The 20,057-nt window shown below is 40.7% G+C and overlaps 1 protein-coding gene across 3 annotated transcripts; it reads right to left on the bottom strand.

The window, feature by feature from the left end:
* Positions 1-344: 344 nt before the first annotated feature.
* Positions 345-19,682, bottom strand: cplane1 (ciliogenesis and planar polarity effector 1). Of its 3 annotated transcripts, none has more exons than XM_084935210.1 (50): positions 19,561-19,682; positions 19,087-19,215; positions 18,870-19,005; positions 18,659-18,778; positions 18,046-18,278; positions 17,815-17,918; positions 17,537-17,693; positions 17,334-17,437; positions 16,655-16,837; positions 16,272-16,521; positions 15,997-16,197; positions 15,100-15,887; positions 14,769-14,959; positions 14,464-14,544; positions 14,197-14,370; positions 13,006-13,173; positions 12,685-12,916; positions 12,411-12,547; positions 12,091-12,308; positions 11,840-12,004; positions 11,397-11,544; positions 11,199-11,308; positions 10,958-11,107; positions 10,750-10,861; positions 10,160-10,472; positions 8,955-10,070; positions 8,505-8,656; positions 8,326-8,399; positions 8,172-8,236; positions 7,748-8,012; positions 7,339-7,665; positions 6,557-7,186; positions 6,286-6,467; positions 6,122-6,200; positions 5,930-6,008; positions 5,458-5,592; positions 5,204-5,260; positions 5,009-5,094; positions 4,448-4,655; positions 4,084-4,349; positions 3,857-3,956; positions 3,503-3,676; positions 3,176-3,218; positions 2,925-3,056; positions 2,663-2,837; positions 2,515-2,570; positions 2,269-2,436; positions 1,486-1,625; positions 1,115-1,371; positions 345-896 (listed from the first exon to the last, which is right to left on the bottom strand). In XM_084935210.1, the coding sequence occupies exons 2-50, from the start codon at positions 19,165-19,167 to the stop codon at positions 750-752; spliced, it is 9,669 nt and encodes a 3,222-aa protein (XP_084791336.1). In that variant the 5' UTR covers positions 19,168-19,215; positions 19,561-19,682; the 3' UTR covers positions 345-749. The 3 variants fall into 3 exon arrangements, with proteins under 3 accessions (XP_084791336.1, XP_084791338.1, XP_084791337.1); XM_084935212.1 differs by having other exon boundaries at positions 2,663-2,834; XM_084935211.1 differs by having other exon boundaries at positions 6,286-6,464.
* Between the last annotated feature and the right edge of the window lie 375 nt (positions 19,683-20,057).

Here is a 20,057-nt window from a genome sequence, read left to right as displayed (position 1 = left end):
CTCATCTCACATTTGCTTTAAAAAAATTAAAAAAAAAACAAAAACCTATGTTGATAATGCCCAACACTTTTGGGAAAATATTCTGTGGACTAATGAGACAAAAGCTGAACTTTTTGAAGATTTAAGTCCTGTTGCATCTGAAATAAAAAAAAAAACACACCATTCATAAAAAGCTGCTTCAGGGCCTGGACGAAGCTGTAATTAGGAGACATGAAGGAGAATGTCTGGCCATTATTCATAGCCTGAAGCTCATGCTCACTTGGGTTATGCTGGACAGTGATCCGAAACACATAGCAAGTCCACCTCAAATAAAAAATGTTTGGACTCAAATCAGACTGAGATGCTTCAGCTTAAACAGGCCGTTCAAAAACCCTTCAAAGTGGTTGAATTACAGAGGATCGCAGACATGAACATAACATTATAAATGGAAGTTGAGCAAAGGACAGAAGAACGGCCTCAAAATATTTATTATTAAGGAAGTGAAGTATGTACAAAAAAGTACAAATGTAGAAAGTTTTACACATACACAAAAATGACACAAGCCTATTACGCTACAAAACTGATTACATCATATGTAATTTATTGTTTTATTATTATTATTTATTTATTATTTTCATCACAGTTTAAAACACTTTGGATTTACAGAATATGCAATAGGTACATACAAATACAGCACATTTCATTTTTCCAGCAATATTTTAAGCTATTTAAGTGTCTACATGGCACCATTTTTGCTTTCCTGGAGACACTCAGACTTCCTCTCCAGCCGCCATCCTCTCAATAGCTTCCCAGTCTATTTTGCTCAGGTTGCTGCTTCCACTCTCAGAGAGATTATCCAGCCAGTCCATCTCTGATCTGGAAGCATCACCATGCTCATCCAAAAGCCCTGCCAAAGCCTGAGAAAATATTCAAATAAAAATTAATTTTAACACAAAACCACATCATCTGTTTTCCCTTTAGTTACACAGAAACATTAAAATTGCTGTTTGGTTTACTTAAACTAATTAGCAATTACAGTTTTTAATTCAAGCACTGAGTGATCATAAGAGTGACTCAGAGTTGATTTTCCATCTACAGCATCTGGAAAATAGGTGGCAAAAAGTGAGGTTCTTACTATGTTAGACTGCAACTCCTCCTGCAGCCTATCGAACCCTGATCGCTCCATCTCTTCTCGCTCTTCCGGCCTTGTCTGCTCCCTCAGGATCGCTCTTCTTACTGCAGTTCCTTCTGAAGAACTTCTGTTCACTTCCGTCTTTCTCTGGTACCAATCATGCTGTTTCTTACTGTGGCTCGCTGCAGGAAGTTTACTTGGGCTCTTGAGCATACCACGTTTAGTCACCTGAGACAAGCGGTCCTTTGGCAAAAAGGTCGCTGAAACAAATAAATAAACAAATAAATAAAAATTAATCGCACAACCTAAACATTTTTCTTTTTTACAGTTTAAGCATCCATTTACTTTAATACCAATATATTTCATTACAGTACCTGGTCGGTGTAGTCCCAGTCTCCTGTGGTAATCGTCAGAAGGCCGTACCTGCACTTCAGCAAACTGTTGGCGAAGGCTGGCTGGGGTTTGTCCTGACTGGGGTTTCAGACTTCTTTTATTATTGATATCACTGTAAACTCTAGGACAGAGAAATTAACTCCATTACTATATAAAGCCTCAATTCTTTTTTTGTTTATTTTTTAATACACCGTCTCTGTAGGTACACATCTTGGATACTCTGCAAAAGTTCTGAATTCATTCTGTAACTAGAAAAAAGGCCACAAAAGGTAACTGTGCACTCATCTCTTAATAAATGTCAAAACAACTAGAATAACAGCTCTCACCGATAATTACACCAACTATTATTTCTGGATGAGGATGACAAATGCATTTCAGCTTTAATGCTGGTGACTGCTTATAGCTGAAACACAAGAGTTTGTTTTCAACAAAGTGTCTCTGAATATACGACAGAGGTAGTCGACAGCCCTGACCTCAACATCCTGGCACAAAGACACAGAAGCAAATGAGAGAACAACCTTGGTGCACTTCTATAGATGAACTGTTAATGCACTCGTATGATGATAAATTCATGGCATCATAACAGAAGCAGCCTTATTCTACTTAGGCCTTGGACCTTCAGAAAATAAAGTCCATGGGTTCACATAGTTTTCCTTGTCACTGTATATAATCTTAAAAAAAAAAGTTTACAAGGAACGTGTTCAACATTCTTATTATTCTTTAATGAGTCTGGTTCCCGGTCGAATTACTGTCACAGACGATACCTGTGAGTGCTGCCTGAGGGAGGAGCAAAGGAAGAGTGTGTGGCGGAGGCCACCTGAGGTCCTTCAGGCCTTGACGAGCTTAATGTGGATGCAGGAGAGGCAAGAAAGTCACTGACCAAAGAAAAAGCCTCATGGGTCCTCTTGTTGTACTGCTCAAGAAGCAGGGCCCTAATAAATCAAGAGAAATAGGTTTGCACAGGCAGACGCATTTCTTTAAGACAACGATTAAGTAAATAAAATACATACTTTTCTTTCTTCTCTCTGCTTCTCGAACTGGTCGTTCTATTTTTGGTTGCTGAATACTGAAGAGAGCAAAAAAGTAACAAAGTGAATGGGATATTTCAAATACACAGCATGTGATAGAAACCCTAATGAAAAGGCGACTGAATCTCACCACTGCTGCTGAAGAAGAGAAAGGTTTGTGCTCCCTCTCTCTCAGGGTCTCTCTGTGTTTTTGATAAGCAGCCAGTCTTTCCCTCTGTCTTCTTCTCATCCACATCCTCAGCTCTCTTCTCTCATCCTCTGCATGATTCTGCGACATGTAGCTACTCTGCAGTTGGTCCTGCCTGCTGTGGGACATATTTAACAGCTCAGAGAAAAATCACACTTGTTTAAGTCACCATTTGAGCAGCACTCATTTTTAGTAGTCACTATACCTGCTACGGTGTGGAGTCTGTGAGGTGGACAAATCCAAGTCAGTCTGAGATAAATAGCCTTCTCTTATCAACTCGTCTAAGATTTCTGCTGTATCAGATAGCTCAGTCTGACCCAGATTCTCATCTGCTGATCTAGACATTGACAGGTAGAGGGCAGAATATTTTAATATTCAAGAGAAATGGGAAAAAAGGCAAGCAAATCAACAGCAGAAATGATAAGTGATAAGATCAGTATACCAACTTCAACTTACACGTGAGATATCCTGAATGTTTCATTTAACTGAGCTTCCATTCCTGTAGATAAAACATACAAGAATTATGACTTAAATAACCACGTATGCTAGTACAGTATGTCCTCCATCTATAAAGACAGATTCACAATTAGGTCAAATAGTACAGTAGTCCTCTATTAGAGAAAAATAAACATTATTATACCCAAGTTCAGCTCATTTTGGTGAGACAGAAACATAGAAACAAACAACAAGAGTGACAGCTAGTAAGTGTTATTATGAATCAGCCTGCTGTTAAATATATTTGTTGTCATTAGTGATGTTTTTTTTAATTAATTGCGCGATTACTTGGTGCGCTGTTTAGGTGGGACAGACCAGCTCTGTGACCGTGCGGAGAAGTGGAATAATGAAAAGAAGTTGTTCTTTCAGGACTGGAATCAAACACAAACTCCTCTTCTTGATTTTCATCATCTTCTTGGGATTCACTCAGTTCAGGTAAAATGTCCACATCAGGTGCCCATGCTGTTAGACAATATATAACTGATATCAGCATTTGAACAAAAACAGTGACGCACAATGTAATATCTTATATTTGAAATATATTACAAAAATAACGCTTTCATTATATACTGTAACTCATTTTTTGAGATGAACTAATAATGCAGATGATTTCACTACAGATGAATACATTTTAGGAAGCACCTTTCTTAGGGACAGTGAGTCTGACAGTTTTCTTTACTGCTGTGGTCGTCTTCACATAAGGGACCTTCTCTGGCTTGAGCTTTTCAATAGTGTTAACCAGCTACACGAAGACACAACAGAATAACCAAGAAATTACCTATAACATAAGCATGTCAGCTGTAGAATTCAATTTGTAAACTTGGGTGACATTAAAAATACAAGTAGTATAAGTACAAAACATTTTCTACCATCCCGGAGTTTGAGAAGTCCTTCTCCAAATGATCTGCAATGTTCTGTAGAGCAGCCAACTTGGAATCCAGCTCTGAGAGGCAAGAGGAGAACCTCACTATAGGAGTTGAAGAGGAGACACTGGGTGGTTCAGAGCTCTGGGTCTTTATAGCCTGAAGGATCTCAGAGTCAGACAAATCAACCGTCTCGCTGTTTAGTGGAGTGTTTCTCTCGGAAACCCTGCTGGGTTCAATGTGGCTGACTGAAGGGGACTCCTCGGGAATATCTAAAATATACAAAGATATTTGGAAGAATAGCAGTGGTGTGCTTTAACAGCGGCACGACAATTTTCAGTAGACGGAACTCTATAAAACTTATAAAGACCTGGTTGAGTCGTGGGTTTCAGGAGATTCTCTGGAATTGTGAATGACGGTTGCGGAACGGCACCGACATCATCACCCATGATAACAGAGGTTGCAAGAACATGAAGCTGAGCAGATGTAGGTGAAGAAGGGTGGATGAATGGAAGATCCTGGCGGTGCCTCCTTTCCTCTATATCTAAGACACTTATGAACTGGCGGCTGCCCACATCCTGAAAAACAAACAAACAAACAAAAAGATACTTCAAGCAACCTCCTGATGAAATATAATAAAAGGGGTAAAAGTGTGCATAAATCATATGAACTTAATACATTATAGTTACTGCATGAAAAGACCTGCATACTTTTATTTACAGGCGTTAAAAGAGCATCTATGCTGAATATATTCAGTGCATCCAGGTAATAACAGACCCTTTTTTCACAGCAGCTATTTTGACATGAAACAGCAGCTTAAAAAATATACTGTTGTAATATAGCTGTACAATCCAAAAGCACAATTTACTGTAGCTAAAAATTGTAATGCTCCTTTATTTGGTGAATCCAGCATGTATTCCAAGGATCTTACCAAAACTTTCTCTTCCTCCTGTCTTGGCTCCTTGGTGTTCTGAATAGTGACTTCACTGCACACCCGGAAATCCCCAGAATTTTGTGCTAGGTGGAGAACACAAACATACACACCCACAGATATTCTCAGTTGTATCATATAATAAATAAATAATCAGACTGTTATCACTGACCCTGCAAATTCAAAAAGACTTACATTTAGGGCTGCCAGCCTGGACAGATACAGCTTTATCCACAAGCTTGGGAGTATAACCTGAAAGAAGAAGAATAAATGCTAAGATTTTTAGCTATAATTCAAGTTTTTCTTTAAGTGTTTATGCTAATTATTTCTTATGAATAAAATCAGTCAGGCTGTTAAAGAAATTTCATTCAACTACAAATAAATGTAAGCTGTGTAGTAACTTTACAACCATGTAAAACCAATGCATCAACACTTTAACTTTAACTCACCTGGATCTGTGTTGGTGGAAGCATCATGACACTCTGGGGGCCGTTTACATGTGGAAGCAAAGGCATGGAGCTCAGCTGAAGTGGACATAACTCTGTCCAATAATCTCTGACCAGTCAGTGAAGAGTCAAAAGATTCTAGGAGTTAACAAGAAGCAGATCAATAGAACTGCAAATGGGACATAATATATGATATTGTCTCATCAAGAATGTCCTTATCTCCTTGTTCTTATTTCTGAGGAAATTTTTAAAGAGTCTGAATAATTATTGCTAGTTCAGAAGAGATTTGTAAAACAGTATTACTTCTCCACGATTTCAAAAAGAAAGCATACGTTTTGTGGCTCCTGGCATCTACAGAGGTGCTTTAATACTCTGAAACTGGAAAATCAACAGTACCAAAACCTACTAACATACAGTAAGCATGCAATGTGTGTTTATCGCTGTAAATATCAAGTGTTGTGCATTTAAGACCAACCAGGAAGAATGGGAATATCCTGTTCAGGGATAATCTCTTTGGCAGCTGCAGGCTCTTCACTCACAGGAAGTTCAGCTGGCTAAATATATAAACATACGTAAAAACATAATAATGAAGCAAACATATGATGAGTGTGTTGTAACTTAATATCTATTAAGCACAAAAAACTTTTTGGAATTAATATCATTCTACCTCATGTGTAGGAATGATGGAGTCATTTGGTCTGAATGTGACCTCAGTTTTTCTCGCCTTCCCCTCTCTCCTCTTCAGCCTAGAAATGACACAAAATGATATATAAGTAAAATAGTGACCAAAAAGGGGGGGAACCACTTAATATAAAACTATTATGCGTTTGCCTCTTGCTGGAGATAGAGGTGGAAGAAGTGGGGTCTCTTCTAGTTGTTTCAGCAGATGGGTCTACTCTAAGTAACTGCAGCCGAGCCTCTTCAGCATTCGGGTTTCTCTTCACTAAGTTAGTCAAATCTTCCATGGAAAAGAGACGAGTTACATGGGTTGAAGCAGTGGCCAAGGGTAACTTCTGTGGGACAGGCATCCATCAATAAGCTATAACACAAGATACAGCAGTACCAAATGTGAAAATCAGGACGTTTGTGAAGCACTGCTTACCATTTTTGGTTCAGATTTAATATGCAGAAGCTTGATCGCAGGTGCTTCTCTAATTGGAGCTGCAATCAAAGGAGGATGTCTGGGAGAAGAAGGCAATCTGGGGAAGGTGATGTTGCTTTGAGAAACAGACTGTACGTGCAGAAGGCGAAGGCCCTGCAGTGCTGCAGGTGTGTGAGCTGGAAAAGCGGGAAGGAGTAGGGAGAACTCTTGACCTCTGGACTGCTCCAATGGCCAAATCTGATTTTGAGAGTTTCTGGGAGTAGGATTGTGTGGAGGATTAAAATTCAGCTGTCTTTTTGGAACTGAAGACCCGTCTGCTTTCTTTAAGGTGGTTTGGTCACTGTGCTTAAACTTTTTCTGATCAAATTTTGAGGTTGCAGGATTTAAAGTGTGCAATGCTTGGGGGTTTTGGGCCGGATAACACTGCGGGGCATTCTGCTGGGGTAACTTCAGGCCCAAAACCTGTGGAACAGAGTCATTTTGGTTGCTACCATTACAAGGCTGCAACACAGGAGTGCTGTGAACAGTGTCTGTAGTGGTGAGAAGGCCCTCGGAGGAGGGGATTAACTTCCTGCTCTCAAACAGCTGAACGTCTGCCGAGTCCGCCTGGACGGACAGTGGCTGCATTTCCTGAAGAAACAAGGACTTATTTCAAACTTGGTTTCACTGTGTTGCAAGCATTATTCACACAGAAAAGCAATCTGTTAAAATTTTTCTAAAATTAAGGAATTTCTCTGTTTTTAGGATAAATAAATATATTGGCTTATCTTATCTTATCTTACCTGAAAATTTACACTGGTTGTACTAGACAGCAGAGCTTTTGTCTGTGTCTGTTGATTGGCAGGCTGGTCTGGAGGTCTGCATGTATGGGTGTGAATGAACTGGGTATTCTTGGATCCTGAATATGCCTGTACTGGATGTGGCACAGAGACAGTAGCTTCACTGGGTAAGGCGCTTGGTTCAGGAACGAACCTGGTAGTGGAAGATGATGGCACATTAGGGTCTGAGGAGTTCATGTCTGGGTGGGTCAAAGAAGCACTCTGCTGGGCAAGTTGTAGGTTGGCAAATGTAACTCCCAAAACCTCTCTCAGACTCATGTAGTTGATATGCTGCAATGAAAGGACAAATATGCTCAGTTCAGTGTTAATCTTTTGAATCCAATCCTTCCCTTTTGGTTGGTCCCATTTTTACCTGAACCAGCCTGAATAAGTCTTCACCCAGACGTTCTCTCATTGGTGGAATGTGGGTGGTTGACGGCTGATTGGAGTTTGGAGAATATGCAGTGGCTCCACTAGCAGTGGAGCTTTGTGGATGAAAGTTTGAAGGAGCTACAGATGGTTTGGGGGGTGGCATGCCAGCTGAATCAGAAGTTTCTGTCTGGACTGTAGCCTCAGACTGTATAATGGAAGGAGCAGGAGGCTCTGGGTGTGGAGGTTCTTGTACGCTTCCAGCATGACTGTACAGGAAATTTCACCAATAATTTTGCATGCTTAGATTTGCAGAGATACAAACAAATTTTAGAAATGTCTGAGAAACATGCATTACTGAACAAATTAAATGTTCTCCTCTGACAAAACAGTCACCATTATATATAGGTATAGGTATAATAACTTACACAGAGGTGGAACTGGACATATTGTCAGTTTTTTCTGAGCAGTCTATGTCTGCAAGCTTTAAACTCTGAAAACAAAAAACAACAACAATCATATTGTCTTTGACAGTCACAATGATAGAGATGAATACTGGGAATGTTAACAGAGAATACTAACCGTGTCGGGTGTGCAGCTTTTTCCACTGGAACCAGAAGACAACACATCCAAGCCCTCACTGTCACTGTGTTTGCCTAGAAATATAATATAAATCCATTAGTATTTTCTCTTTAAAAAACAAACTAACAAAAAACTGTGTTATGGCAGCCTTCATGTTGCAGTATAACATAGCGTCATACACTCTTTTTCAGGTGTAACATCTAAGTCATCGAGAGATGGCTGTATTGGACTTGACGGTCTGTGTGGCGCATCAAAAGTCAGCTGATTCTGGACAGCAGGGAGAGGACTCTGGTGACTCTTCAGCTCTTCTGGTTCATCTATATGAGAACCACTGCAAGGAAGAAAATAAGAACGACTCACTGGAGAGGCAGCTAAATGGCACAGAGGACCAACAGAACAGCAACATGTAGAAAAAAGTAGGACAGTAGGCACTAACTAAACACAACCCAGTTTTATAAACTGATCAAGACTTATCTATCAAAGAGTAGATTTCATTTGGCCACCTATAATCCAAAATAAACTGACTGGCAAGTACAGACTGGTTCGATAAAGACATCCTCTGAATGTGTGTCAGTCCAGTTTGTTTAATATAGAAATTTATGACTGTAAATAAAATATTGGGCACTCACATGGATAGTTCTCCTTGCTGTAGATTGTGATCTAGACCAGTGACAGGAGTGTTAGCTGATCCGGGGTAGCCTGTGTCAACACTGCTCTCTCTTTCTAGCTTACTTTCCACCTCAGACTGCAGCACAGGGGCTACTGTCCATTCCATTTCTGGGACTCGGAAGTGGGCGCTAAAGCAGTCCATCCCAAGTTGAGCGGTGTACCTGCGCTCCAGCAAACTGAGGGAAGTAAGGATGGCAGGTGCTGAGGCTTTGACGCGAATCACTACACCTTCATCTGCTGTTCGTCCAACTTTTCCTGCTTTATCTTTCTTTATTCTACCATGATGCCCCATTAGCGCCCTTTTGTCAGCCCAGCGAACCATCCACTCCAGCAGCCTGCCCAGTTCTGGAAACTTAGATTCCAATTGAGTATCCAAGCCCTGCTGCAATTCAGTTACAGCTTCCACAGACACTGAAGGACTAAATATGTTATCTGATGGCTGTGCAGTGGTTAAGGCACTTTGAATAGGCCTACTTTCACTACCAGAGAGCCTTCCCATCACTCTTTGGTCTAAAGGCACACTGCTTTGCTTTCGGAGGCCAAACAAACCTTTTTGCCGCCCTATTCTCAGTCCAGGATGAGAACTGGCAGAAGGGTTAGACCTGGTTATGGGGGTTTCATTCCAGACAGAGGAAGTTTGCAGTTCAGGTGTTGTGCCATGTTTTACAGGTCTGTAGCAATAACCAGCTCTGAATACAGGTGGATCCTGGCCTGGGTGTTTTCTTGCTGGATTGAGCCCATCTCTTTGACGACGATGTATGGTGGTGAGCACGTCAAAGGTGAGAGAATGCAACTCCTTCTTCCTCAGCTCAGAGCAGTAGCCCTTAAACAAAGGTAGTTCACTGCTCGAGTCCCCACCATCGGTACTATCCTTCTCTAGCACGTAGCTGAGGAAGAGCTCCAGGAAACTCAAGTACTCCTCATCCTCCAGCTCAAACTCCCAGGTCCCAACCACTGGTGGGGAGGGCTCCTTTATTTTCTTGGCACTGCCTTGGTTACTCTCCTCTTGAATTACGCTTTCAATCTTAACAGCAGTCTTCTTTTCATTTTCTCTTTCTTTCTCCTTTCTTTTGACTCTGAAACAATCACATAACGCAAAATAAGACACAAATAAGACACACAACACCACAGAATAATGGCAGTGATAGTATTTCACACTGCCTACCCGGTCATAGCTCTAGAATACTGTTCAGGAGAGACTGCCCCAGATGTATCATCTGTTGTGTCTCCATCAATTCGCATTGATGGAAACCCACAGTCAGTTATGGTGCTGGTACTCAGACTTGTACCCAATGACAGCTGCCCTAACATGGCCATCCCATGTTCCTGATCATCCTCCTCTTCATCCTCTTTCTCCCACAGATTGAGCACAGGGGGAGCCAAGTGCCTTTCTAGTCGTGCCAGATGTTTCCTTCTTTGCCTGTGTTTGTCTTGAATGAGAATCACCATGAGCTCGTTGCCTTCTTCTTTTTTCCCATCTAGGAATCAGATATTACACAGAGAATCAGCATCCAGTTATCACGTGTTTTCAACAGAAATCAAAGCTCAAACACTACTATTATGACTTGTTTTAAAGACCATAATAAATTATTATACGGGCATCACATCTGGCCTTTTAAAACATAAGATGAAGGCTTTCACTGCCTTCTATGCATTTAAAATGTTAAAAGAAGGATTAAAGCCAAAAGCTATTAATTTCTTTAAGTGTTGCACAGCACTTCAAAGCAATTTGCAAACAAAAAGTGGGGTCTGTACCAAGCACATTGCACTGCCTCAGCCTCTCCAACAGTGAGTTATACTTTTCTCTCAAAGGGACTCTGACAGACTCTTTCTCCTCTGGGAAGGCTTTTACAAGTGTGTCTGCAACCTAAGAAAAAGAAGACAAACCAAAGAATGAAAAATGTAGTCACTAGAGTGTCTTTCATCATAAGATACCATGTATAATTAGACAAGGGATTGTCACCAGAGACACAGGAGGTAGTTCAGACATGAGGCTGAGCAGTATGTCTTGAAGAATTTCATCAGCACTAAGGAAGCGTGAGAAAGGCAGAAGTCGACAGGCCCAAAGGAGAGCATCAACACAGGTAGAATTCACTTCAGAATCTCCAGAAAACTGAGGAGCATAAATATACAAGAGCATTTAGAAGGCATCAGTGGCTAAAGAATAGAGAATAAATTGCACATTCACACTCAAAAAAATGTACCTTTTCATCTGTAACATGCTCTCTGGCAGCCTGATACCTCCTGCAACATATTGAGAGCTGGTCTCTGACATGAAGCATCCAGCATAGAGCACACAGCTCCCTGAAAACAACTTCATAGCAGAAATGTGGTTAATACAAGTAACCTGAAACTAGATCATCACCAATTATATCCACAATTTACAGTAAGCAGCATCTTACTAATAGTCTGAATGATGTCAGAGTCCAGGTGACCATCATTATTCGGCCCCCTTCTGAAAAAACCACTACGAGTGATGAACTTCATCAATCCATCCGGGAAAGCCTTTTCCTCCTCAGCAGCGGATCGATAAGAATACTTCTTCTTGATCTGATTAAAGACAGAAAAATGTTTACCACCACCTATTCCACAGGACATGATCGACCACATTATTTTGTCCATATGCATAACGAACCAATGAAGATCTATTAAAAAAAGAAAAGGGTAGGCAGTGAGACAAAAAGCATTTTCATGTGTCTTTTAGAACACACTCGTAATACAAAATTGTAAACAAGAAATTTAGTTGTTTTTTTTTTTTTTTTAAATTATCTAAATCATTCATTCAAACTAGAATATCCCACTTCTTTTAGCAGCATTTTAAGCTCTTCCTTAAGCAAAGAAATACCTTGTGTAGCAGGTGTCTGGCACGGCGCAGAGAGCTGATGTACCACTGAGCAGCAGGACGGCAACACCGGCCAGATCTTAGGAGCAACACTAATCTTTGAAGATCCATAGAGACTTTGTGTCGACATGTGATTTCTGCAAACTGCCCCTCTGTCCCTATTTGATCCTAATCATGAGACACACGCACAACATTTAGCACACAATTATCCTGTGAATGTACCATATGTAAACACTGATTTTCTATTAATGCACCTGTGTGTTGGGAGAAGGCTGTGGACAGTAGAGAGGTGGGGAGGGAAGATACAGTCCACTGGGCACCAAGGTAGGTAGGGAAGAACACAGGTCTTTGGCTTTGTCCAGCAAGGTAGACAAGGGTGAAGATAAAACATTCAGTCCTGCAATGACTGAAGCTTTCAGAATCTCCTGTATGGAGATCTGTAACAAGTCCCAGTCTTCTCCTTCCAAAGGATCTTAAAAAACAACCACGCAAAGACAAAACAATAGCACAGACAGCAAGGTTAAAAGGTTTCATGTGCACTGGGATCACCTCATAGAAGTCAGGTCTCACTAACCTGATAAGCTCTTGTCAGCATCTTTATCAATGCAATCTTGGGAGGCAGTCTTGTTGCCCAGAAAAGACTCCAACTCCGCCTGAAAAATGCTTTCTGGTTCTAAAACTGCTGGCAGGTGGAGCTCTCTCCTCCTGAGCCTGTCATAAAACATGTCACAGGGGGAAAAAAAATACACAAATATTGAAGTCCATCCATCCACCCTCTTCTGCTTATGCAGTTTAATATATGATATTCTAAAAACATCAGCCTGCTTGTTATACGTTTTCAAACTGACCGAGTGAAGTCAAAATGGTTGGTGCAGTAACTGGTGTACGCCAGGCTCAGAGACACTGCTGTTTTCCAGTCCCCCAGATGATAAGCTAACCAAACAGACTCAGGAAGTAGACCCCCTATCAGGAGCAGGTCCTGAGCATAGTCCACTGTCCATACTTCTGAAAGATGCTGCTGTCGAACTGCACGAGCCACCTCCTCTTGGCACAACGACACCACACGCTCAACACTAGGGGCTGAGGAAAGACATATTACATGATACAACAATACATGTTATGAATAAATCATAATAAATTTTTAACTGATGAGTAAGTTGTCAACACACCATGAGGTAGATGTAGTGGAGGCAGAACTACAACATTGTGAGGGGGCAGGACGAAGAGCGGCTGGTTGGTGAAGTAAGAGGCCATGAATCTCCCCAGTGTCTGAACCACCGCAAAGGCAGCGTCATTGTGAAGGTCCATCGGGAGCCATGGGCAAGGAAGAGAATCTACTGCAGGGTGTAAAGGCAGAGATAATAAATAACATCTTCTATTTACAGTAAGTTGGTTAATTGATCTCTGCATATAACCAGTAAATTAGAATTATGGTTTGTCTAAACCATATGTCAGATAGTCAGATGAAGTCAGTTTTCCCACTATTATCTGACATTAATACTCCCCTCAGAATTGTATGAAAATAAAGTTTCATGACACTTCATGTGTACAGTAACACTATCAATGTCTTTATAGAGAAACAGTCTGAAAATGTGTTCAATTTTCCTGTCTTGCCACCCTTCTACTTCTCCAGCTGGCAGCTGGTTTTCATATAGAACTCATATAAACACATTTGATTTCCACTGTGGTCAAATTGTGCTTTTTAAAGTTATTCTGAGAGACTGTAACCTACTGCCTATCTATGAGACATAAAGGCAGACAGTAAACTCTGCTTTAAAGCAGCTTTTAAAGCCTGGTCTTGTAGACAGAGAGATGTATGTGAATGTCGAATCAAAGTATTTCATGCTAATGACTCTTTTTATGTGCACCCTGCATGCTTTAAAGCGTGAGGTAATATAAAATGATGTACTGCATGCAGCAGAATATGGTCACAGAACAATCTGCAGTAACTGTGCGATAGATCACATCAAGAACAAAAAAGTACAATACTGCCCTAAAACTTTGTTAAATGTAATAAGACCTGCTATCACATATAGTTACTGCCTTGTTTTTCCTCATTTTCCTTTGGTCTGTTTATCAAATAATGTCTCTTCTGGGTCATCTGTTGTTTAAAACCATTTGTTGTAATTGCTTGCATTACAACAGTTTAGCAGCACATTTTGCGACCTTTCTTCTGTTCTGTTCTTGGATTTTCTAATCTAATCTAGTGAACTGATCTTTTGCCTCCAAATATCACATTTCCATTGTTAAATAATGAACACTATCCCTGTTAAAAACAAACAAGCCTAACTGCAAAGGATTTATTAGTAAGTTTCCAACAATGGCTTTAATTACTTAACATCTTGATTCTCGAAACTTACTCAAAGATGAGGTTTTGGAGGTCACGCTGTCCTTCTCCTGTCGAGCCCTGTACAGTATCAGCTGAGACATGTGGTCCCCCAGCTGCTGGGCTTCTTTTAGTTGGTACTGTGATAGCAGACTATACAGGAGAGCCAGACAAAGCCGTGTCTGCTGAAAGACACTACGATCACGACCTAACAAGAGAGGCATATAATGACTATTTTAAACTGACTGTGACTATGCAGTCTGGTGCCCTAATGTAAAACCTGAAATATACTTGTTCTTACTTTTGTCACTCTCTTGACAAATCTGTAACCGCCACACATCGGCACTTTCCGGGTATAAGCCACACAGGAAAAGATGTTCACCTAGTGCAACAAAGGACAAACTTTTAGTTAAACAACACCCACACAAGATGCACTATTTCTGTGTGCTTATTTTGTCTTTTAATACATAAAGCGTAACTGTTATATTTGGTAATATTTGGTAAAAAAAAATAACTTTTTGTTTCTTTTTGGGTTTTTTCACTTTCTGTATCTGGCATCAGAGTTACGTTTGAAAAAATACTGTAGTTATCCATCCTGCTCCATACCTGGATAAGTCAGCAGTGCGGGGCCCTCTTCTAGTCTTTCTCCAATACCCTGCAGTGCTGTCTGAATCTGGGACATGATGACAGACAAATGCTGATCTTCCTCGTCCCAGCCATCATAGCCTTTAAATCTTTTTAGTTCTTCTTTATACTGCTGGGTGACCCTGTACACCAGCTGCCACACTCCCAACAATCTGCCCCAAACAAAAAACAATCAAATCAAATTCTGTAAGACTTTGATAAAGCCTTATATTCAGTGGACAACATGAAATTTAGTGGCTAAAGCTAAGCTTTGCTTATAACTACTGATGTAGAGAAAAAAGTCTGTTCCAACCTGCTGGACGGTCGCTGAGGAGCAGGTTGAGCTTGAGGTACAAAAATTGATTTCTCCTCTTTCTCATCCTGTAACTGAGGCACATGATATATATCTGAAGAGGAGAGCTGCGGTGGATGTGAAGCAGATTGCTTCTCAATAGAGGGCCAGTCAGATTCTTGCTGCAAGCAGTAAGTGTGGTCAAGAGAATCAGAGATAAGCTGCAATATAAGCATGACTCTGGATAGACTTTCAGATGATACCAGGCATTGGCTCATGTGTTTGGAGTCAGGATGAGGGTTTAGAATAAGGCATATTATCTGTTTCGTAAACTCCACCATCAGCCCTAAGCAGTTGGGCCCATCTGAGTGAACAGTATCCCAGGAAAGGAAAGAAAAAAGGGTCTTGATGAGCTGTGAGAGCCAAGTAAATGGCGAGGTATTCATTCTTCCTGTATGGATGACAGAGTTGGGTACCAAATGGAGTAAAGCAGCAAATCGAACCACAAAGTGGAGGGTGCGCCTCAGCAGAGGAGCTCTGTGTTCCACTGCATTTCCAAGAGAGATGCCAAAGGCCCACGCAGTCAACAGTCTACTCTGGATCTTCCCAAGTTTACGGTGAAGAAGAGTCTCCCTCTCCATTTCAACAGAGTCAGTTTCATAATCTTGGCCAGTAACAAATGAGGTGTCAGCGTGTGTCTCTAGGGCATGGATCGTGTCAAACATTGATGCAAACTCCAAACGACCACCATCCTCCACATGAGAACCGGCAGGAAGTCCATCTAGATCAGAGTCATCTTCAAAGACAGCCTAGGAAGCCACACACACAAACAGCAGATTAAAACAGTCAGGACACATTATAAATCAGTGTTACCCAGACTAAAAAAAAGAAATTTCTCTCTAATAATATGTGACTGACTTGTATGTTTTCAAGAAGCTCCTTTGTGCCACCCAGTGTCTGCTGGTCCAGCAGAAACTGAGGCAAAGTGGATCCATTTGTAGCTGCTGAAATGAAAGAGCCTGTGGTCTTGGGTCGACATGTACTAGTGGGACTGAATACATCCAGGCTGAGGTCCAGATTCAAGCAGGATACCGAGTCCAACCATGCCTTTACATGACTCTAGAAATAACAAATATACGTAAATTGTAATGCTTAGAGTACTAATAATTTTCTAAAAGTCCTGGGCTAATTACCTGTGATTCATCCAGAATTCGGCTGGTCTTCTCAAGATCTTTTCTTGTGTCCTTCAGAAGTGTTTTTAGTAACAGGGCAGGAGAAGGCCTGTCTAACACCCTCATCACTGTGGCCATGTAACCATCAGACACAATGAGATACAACAGTCGTGGATGCCAGGTCACAGAATACCGCTGTCTCATCACGTCCCTCACAGACAAACTGGAGCTGGACAAAGAGGCTTCCCCATTCCTTGTAGACATGGGTGGACTTCATAGAGAAACATAATATCAGCACAGAAATTAGAACAAAATAAAGAAAGGGAACATATGCTCAAACCAATCAACAACTTTTCAAATGGAGTAGTAAGTGACAAGCACGACAGCCTTTAAATAAAGTATACCGGTAAGTGACGAGAGGGTGCAGGGGTAGGAAGTGTGCAGGTCCAAAGTCGACATTGCAACCAGAGCTTGTTAAAGTGAGCAGACCCCCAAGGCGAGCCAGCATAAGAAGAGAGCCTCGCTTCAAAACACATGCGAAGAAAAGGCCTCCAGGGGACCAGCTGACACTGCCCACCCAATAGGACCTGAAAGAGAAGAAATGCAATTAGTTTCAGCTCATTTTTACATATATAGCACCAAATCATCCCTAACAAGTGACTTTACATATTATGGTGAAGGCTACATAATGTTATAAATAAACTCCCGTTTCATAAACACTTAGAGATGACAAATAATGCTATTTTAACATGAGAAAACCTCACACGGGAGCAGACTCAGGGATGAGATAAGAATCATTCCAACAGACATCCCAAAATACTTTCAACCACAGAGAGCCTTGTGTGATACACCACACCATTTAGTAGTAGTGGCAGTCTTGATTGCACTTCTTGGCAATTTTGACACATTTGTACATATATAGTTGATTTCTCTTCCTGGGATGCTGGGAAAGGATCATGCAATGCTTTTTATTTCTTGTAAATACTGTACAATCTAGCAGTGAGTGTTAAATAGAAGTTTTCTCGCAAATTTAACTGAATGACTGTCGCACAGTGCAAATAATTTTTACTTGTACACACTGACCTTATGTATTTGGAGGGGATCTCCATTTTCTTACTTCCACATCCTCCGAGGCCACTTGATATTGAGACAAAATTCTGCATGCTCACAAAGAGGACCTGTGTAGCCTAAATTCCAACAGGCAACACACGTTTTGATTTATGTTTCTACTGATCAATGGACCTAAAAAATGTAGATGTGAAAAAAGAAAGAAGCTACATGCTCACCTTAGGTTTCCTCTGGTTCAGAACAATGGCTAACAGTCGGCCGTCTGGTGAGAAGGCTGGCACCAAAGCCCCTCTGGACTTGACTGGTTGGCACGGTGGAGTGAGACGAGACATGGGATATGTCTTAGTGGCCCACTGTATCCTGTATCCCACAGAACTAAAAGGAAAAAAATAGTCCTTTTAGTTCTATATGTTTAGTATTTAAATTTACTATTTAAATGTTTCGAATTATATTTACTCAAGGAGAGTCTTACTGTTACAGCAATGTGTTCACTCACCCTGATTTCACGTGACCTTCTTTCCATTTAATCTCAAGGCAAGTGATAACAAGCTTCTTCCCAGATGTGAAAACAAAGGCAGATAAGCAGCTATCACCCATAACCTGAGGTAGTTTGGATGACAAAAAAACATATAAGATCTTTAGACAATAAGAAATGATGAGAAGGTCTTTAAAATGCTTTTGTTGATTTAAATATGGCACAAATATGGATTCTGTTTAGAAACCAGACCTCTGTCTTGACAAAAATTGTGTGCTGGGATGCTTCTTTGTCTTGGGAAGAAGGCAGGATGGTGTCTTCTAGGGACTTTATCAGAGCCCAGTGTCCTTTGACTGGACCATCTCGCAATCCTGTCAAATCCTTCACGTCTACACATTCCCACAGGAAAACTTGCCCAGTTATGGCCACCAATAGCACACGTGTCCCATCACAGGAAACCTGGAGGGACAGCCTTGTGGAATTCCCTGTGAAAATATCGGATCGGATAATTTTGTTACAGATGTTCACTACATATGTGTGTGTGTGTGTGTGTGTGTGTGTGTGTGTGTGTGTGTGTGTGTGTGTGTGTGTGTGTGTAATCTATACAAATAGAATAATTAGTTAGAATAAGTTAGGTGCCTAGAATAGTTAGGATAAGTAAAACTAAGATATTCATGCAGTGCAATGATAAATTAAAAGGAAATATTCCAAAGTTAAAGCAATACTTTGTTCAGTATAGACAAGATATTTAAAGTGATGCATATAAAGGTCCCACAACTGATTTATTCAATTTATTGAAAACTTTCAAATACTACACAAGTCAAACTATTTTGCCTCTAGATGTCTTTATAAATTACACACATACCCTGAAAAGAAGTAATTATCTGAACTATTTCTGGGACTCCTGCAGCAGTCTTTAGCAAATCTTTATCCCGGTTCCACAGAAACACTTCTCCAGAGACCAAAAGACCACAAAGCCACATACCTGGAACAAAAGCCAAGAACAAGATAAATTTCTTAGCCAATAATCAGAGCTAAATACATCATTTTGCTTCGAGTTGACATACTAAGCTCACCGTTTTGCGATGAAGCCATTGTCACAACATTGTTGAGCAAAGGATGGAGTTTAGGAGTTCTCTTCTTGGTACGACCAGACACCATGTTAATTTCACTGATCCTCTTGTCATCCAACAGAAACACAGATTCCTTCTCCTGAAGAGCCATGACACCTGCTTGTAATCATATTTTGTATGTCTATAGAAATGTATTTTCGTAAAAATGAATTCCCCTCACCTGCCCGAGCCAGCAGAAGCGCGGCCATGGTTTCTTCCGTTTGATGCTGGATGACAGAACAACTTCCAACTTCAGCTCCATGTTTGAAAGACAGCATCAGTGCTTCCTTGTGACTGTGCATTCAGGAAACTGTAACGGCAACACAGACAGTGTATTTTTCCAGACGTAGTCGTAAATCTCCCTGCGATACGATACGATAAATAACGTGCTCACTGCAAATGTATTCATTATATTGTGAGCTAAAATTAACTTTGCTTAAAACCAACAGCAACAACAACAAAGACGGGGAAGAAACATTACTGTAGGTAACGGTATGATTAACATGAAAAAAATAGCGTTAGCAGCCTAGCTGGTTCTGTTTAGTGCGCAGAGACAAAGTCCCTAAAAAGCCTAACCTGAATATTTAAAGCACATTGGCTATATTCACTGGTTATCTTCAGACTAAGCGATGCTGAGAATTTTATTATAACTTACCTATTTGGAATTTATACCGTATATAATCACGAAATATTTCGAAACTCCCTCCGCTTCAGTAGCCAGAATTGCTTCCCATGATCCTCCGGGAGGAAGCTTCAGCGCGTTGCCGTAGGAACGTGACGGCAGCTGTGGCAGACGCTCTCCGCTCCCTACATGTTTTTAACTCTGTGCGTCCCAAATCCTCACAGCTGTTATTTTGCTCGTGAAAGATATACAGCTTCATGTCACTCCTGGAAGCTGAACATATTGTAAATTTCCTCTCTTCCATTCGTCATGACGTTTATATGACTTTCTGGCTCGCGGTCATGCCAAATGTTGTATTTTTTTTAATACTAAAACACTGCAGCCTGAACATTGGAGGGACATTTTGTTACCGTTCTGTCGTGCGGAATAATGCTTAAAAAACAAACAAACAAAAGGGGTTAACTTCCAAAGTTATTACAGTGAAGTCAACCTAAACTAAAAAGAGTAAAAATGCGTCTTAATTAGCTGAC

The sequence above is a fragment of the Perissodus microlepis genome, chromosome 7 (genome assembly GCF_051167445.1).
Source record: "Perissodus microlepis isolate ML-2025 ecotype Zambia chromosome 7, ASM5116744v1, whole genome shotgun sequence".
Lineage (NCBI taxonomy): Eukaryota > Metazoa > Chordata > Actinopteri > Cichliformes > Cichlidae > Perissodus > Perissodus microlepis.
Note: the sequence above shows the minus strand (reverse complement) of the source record. Positions and strands in the feature narration are given on the sequence as shown.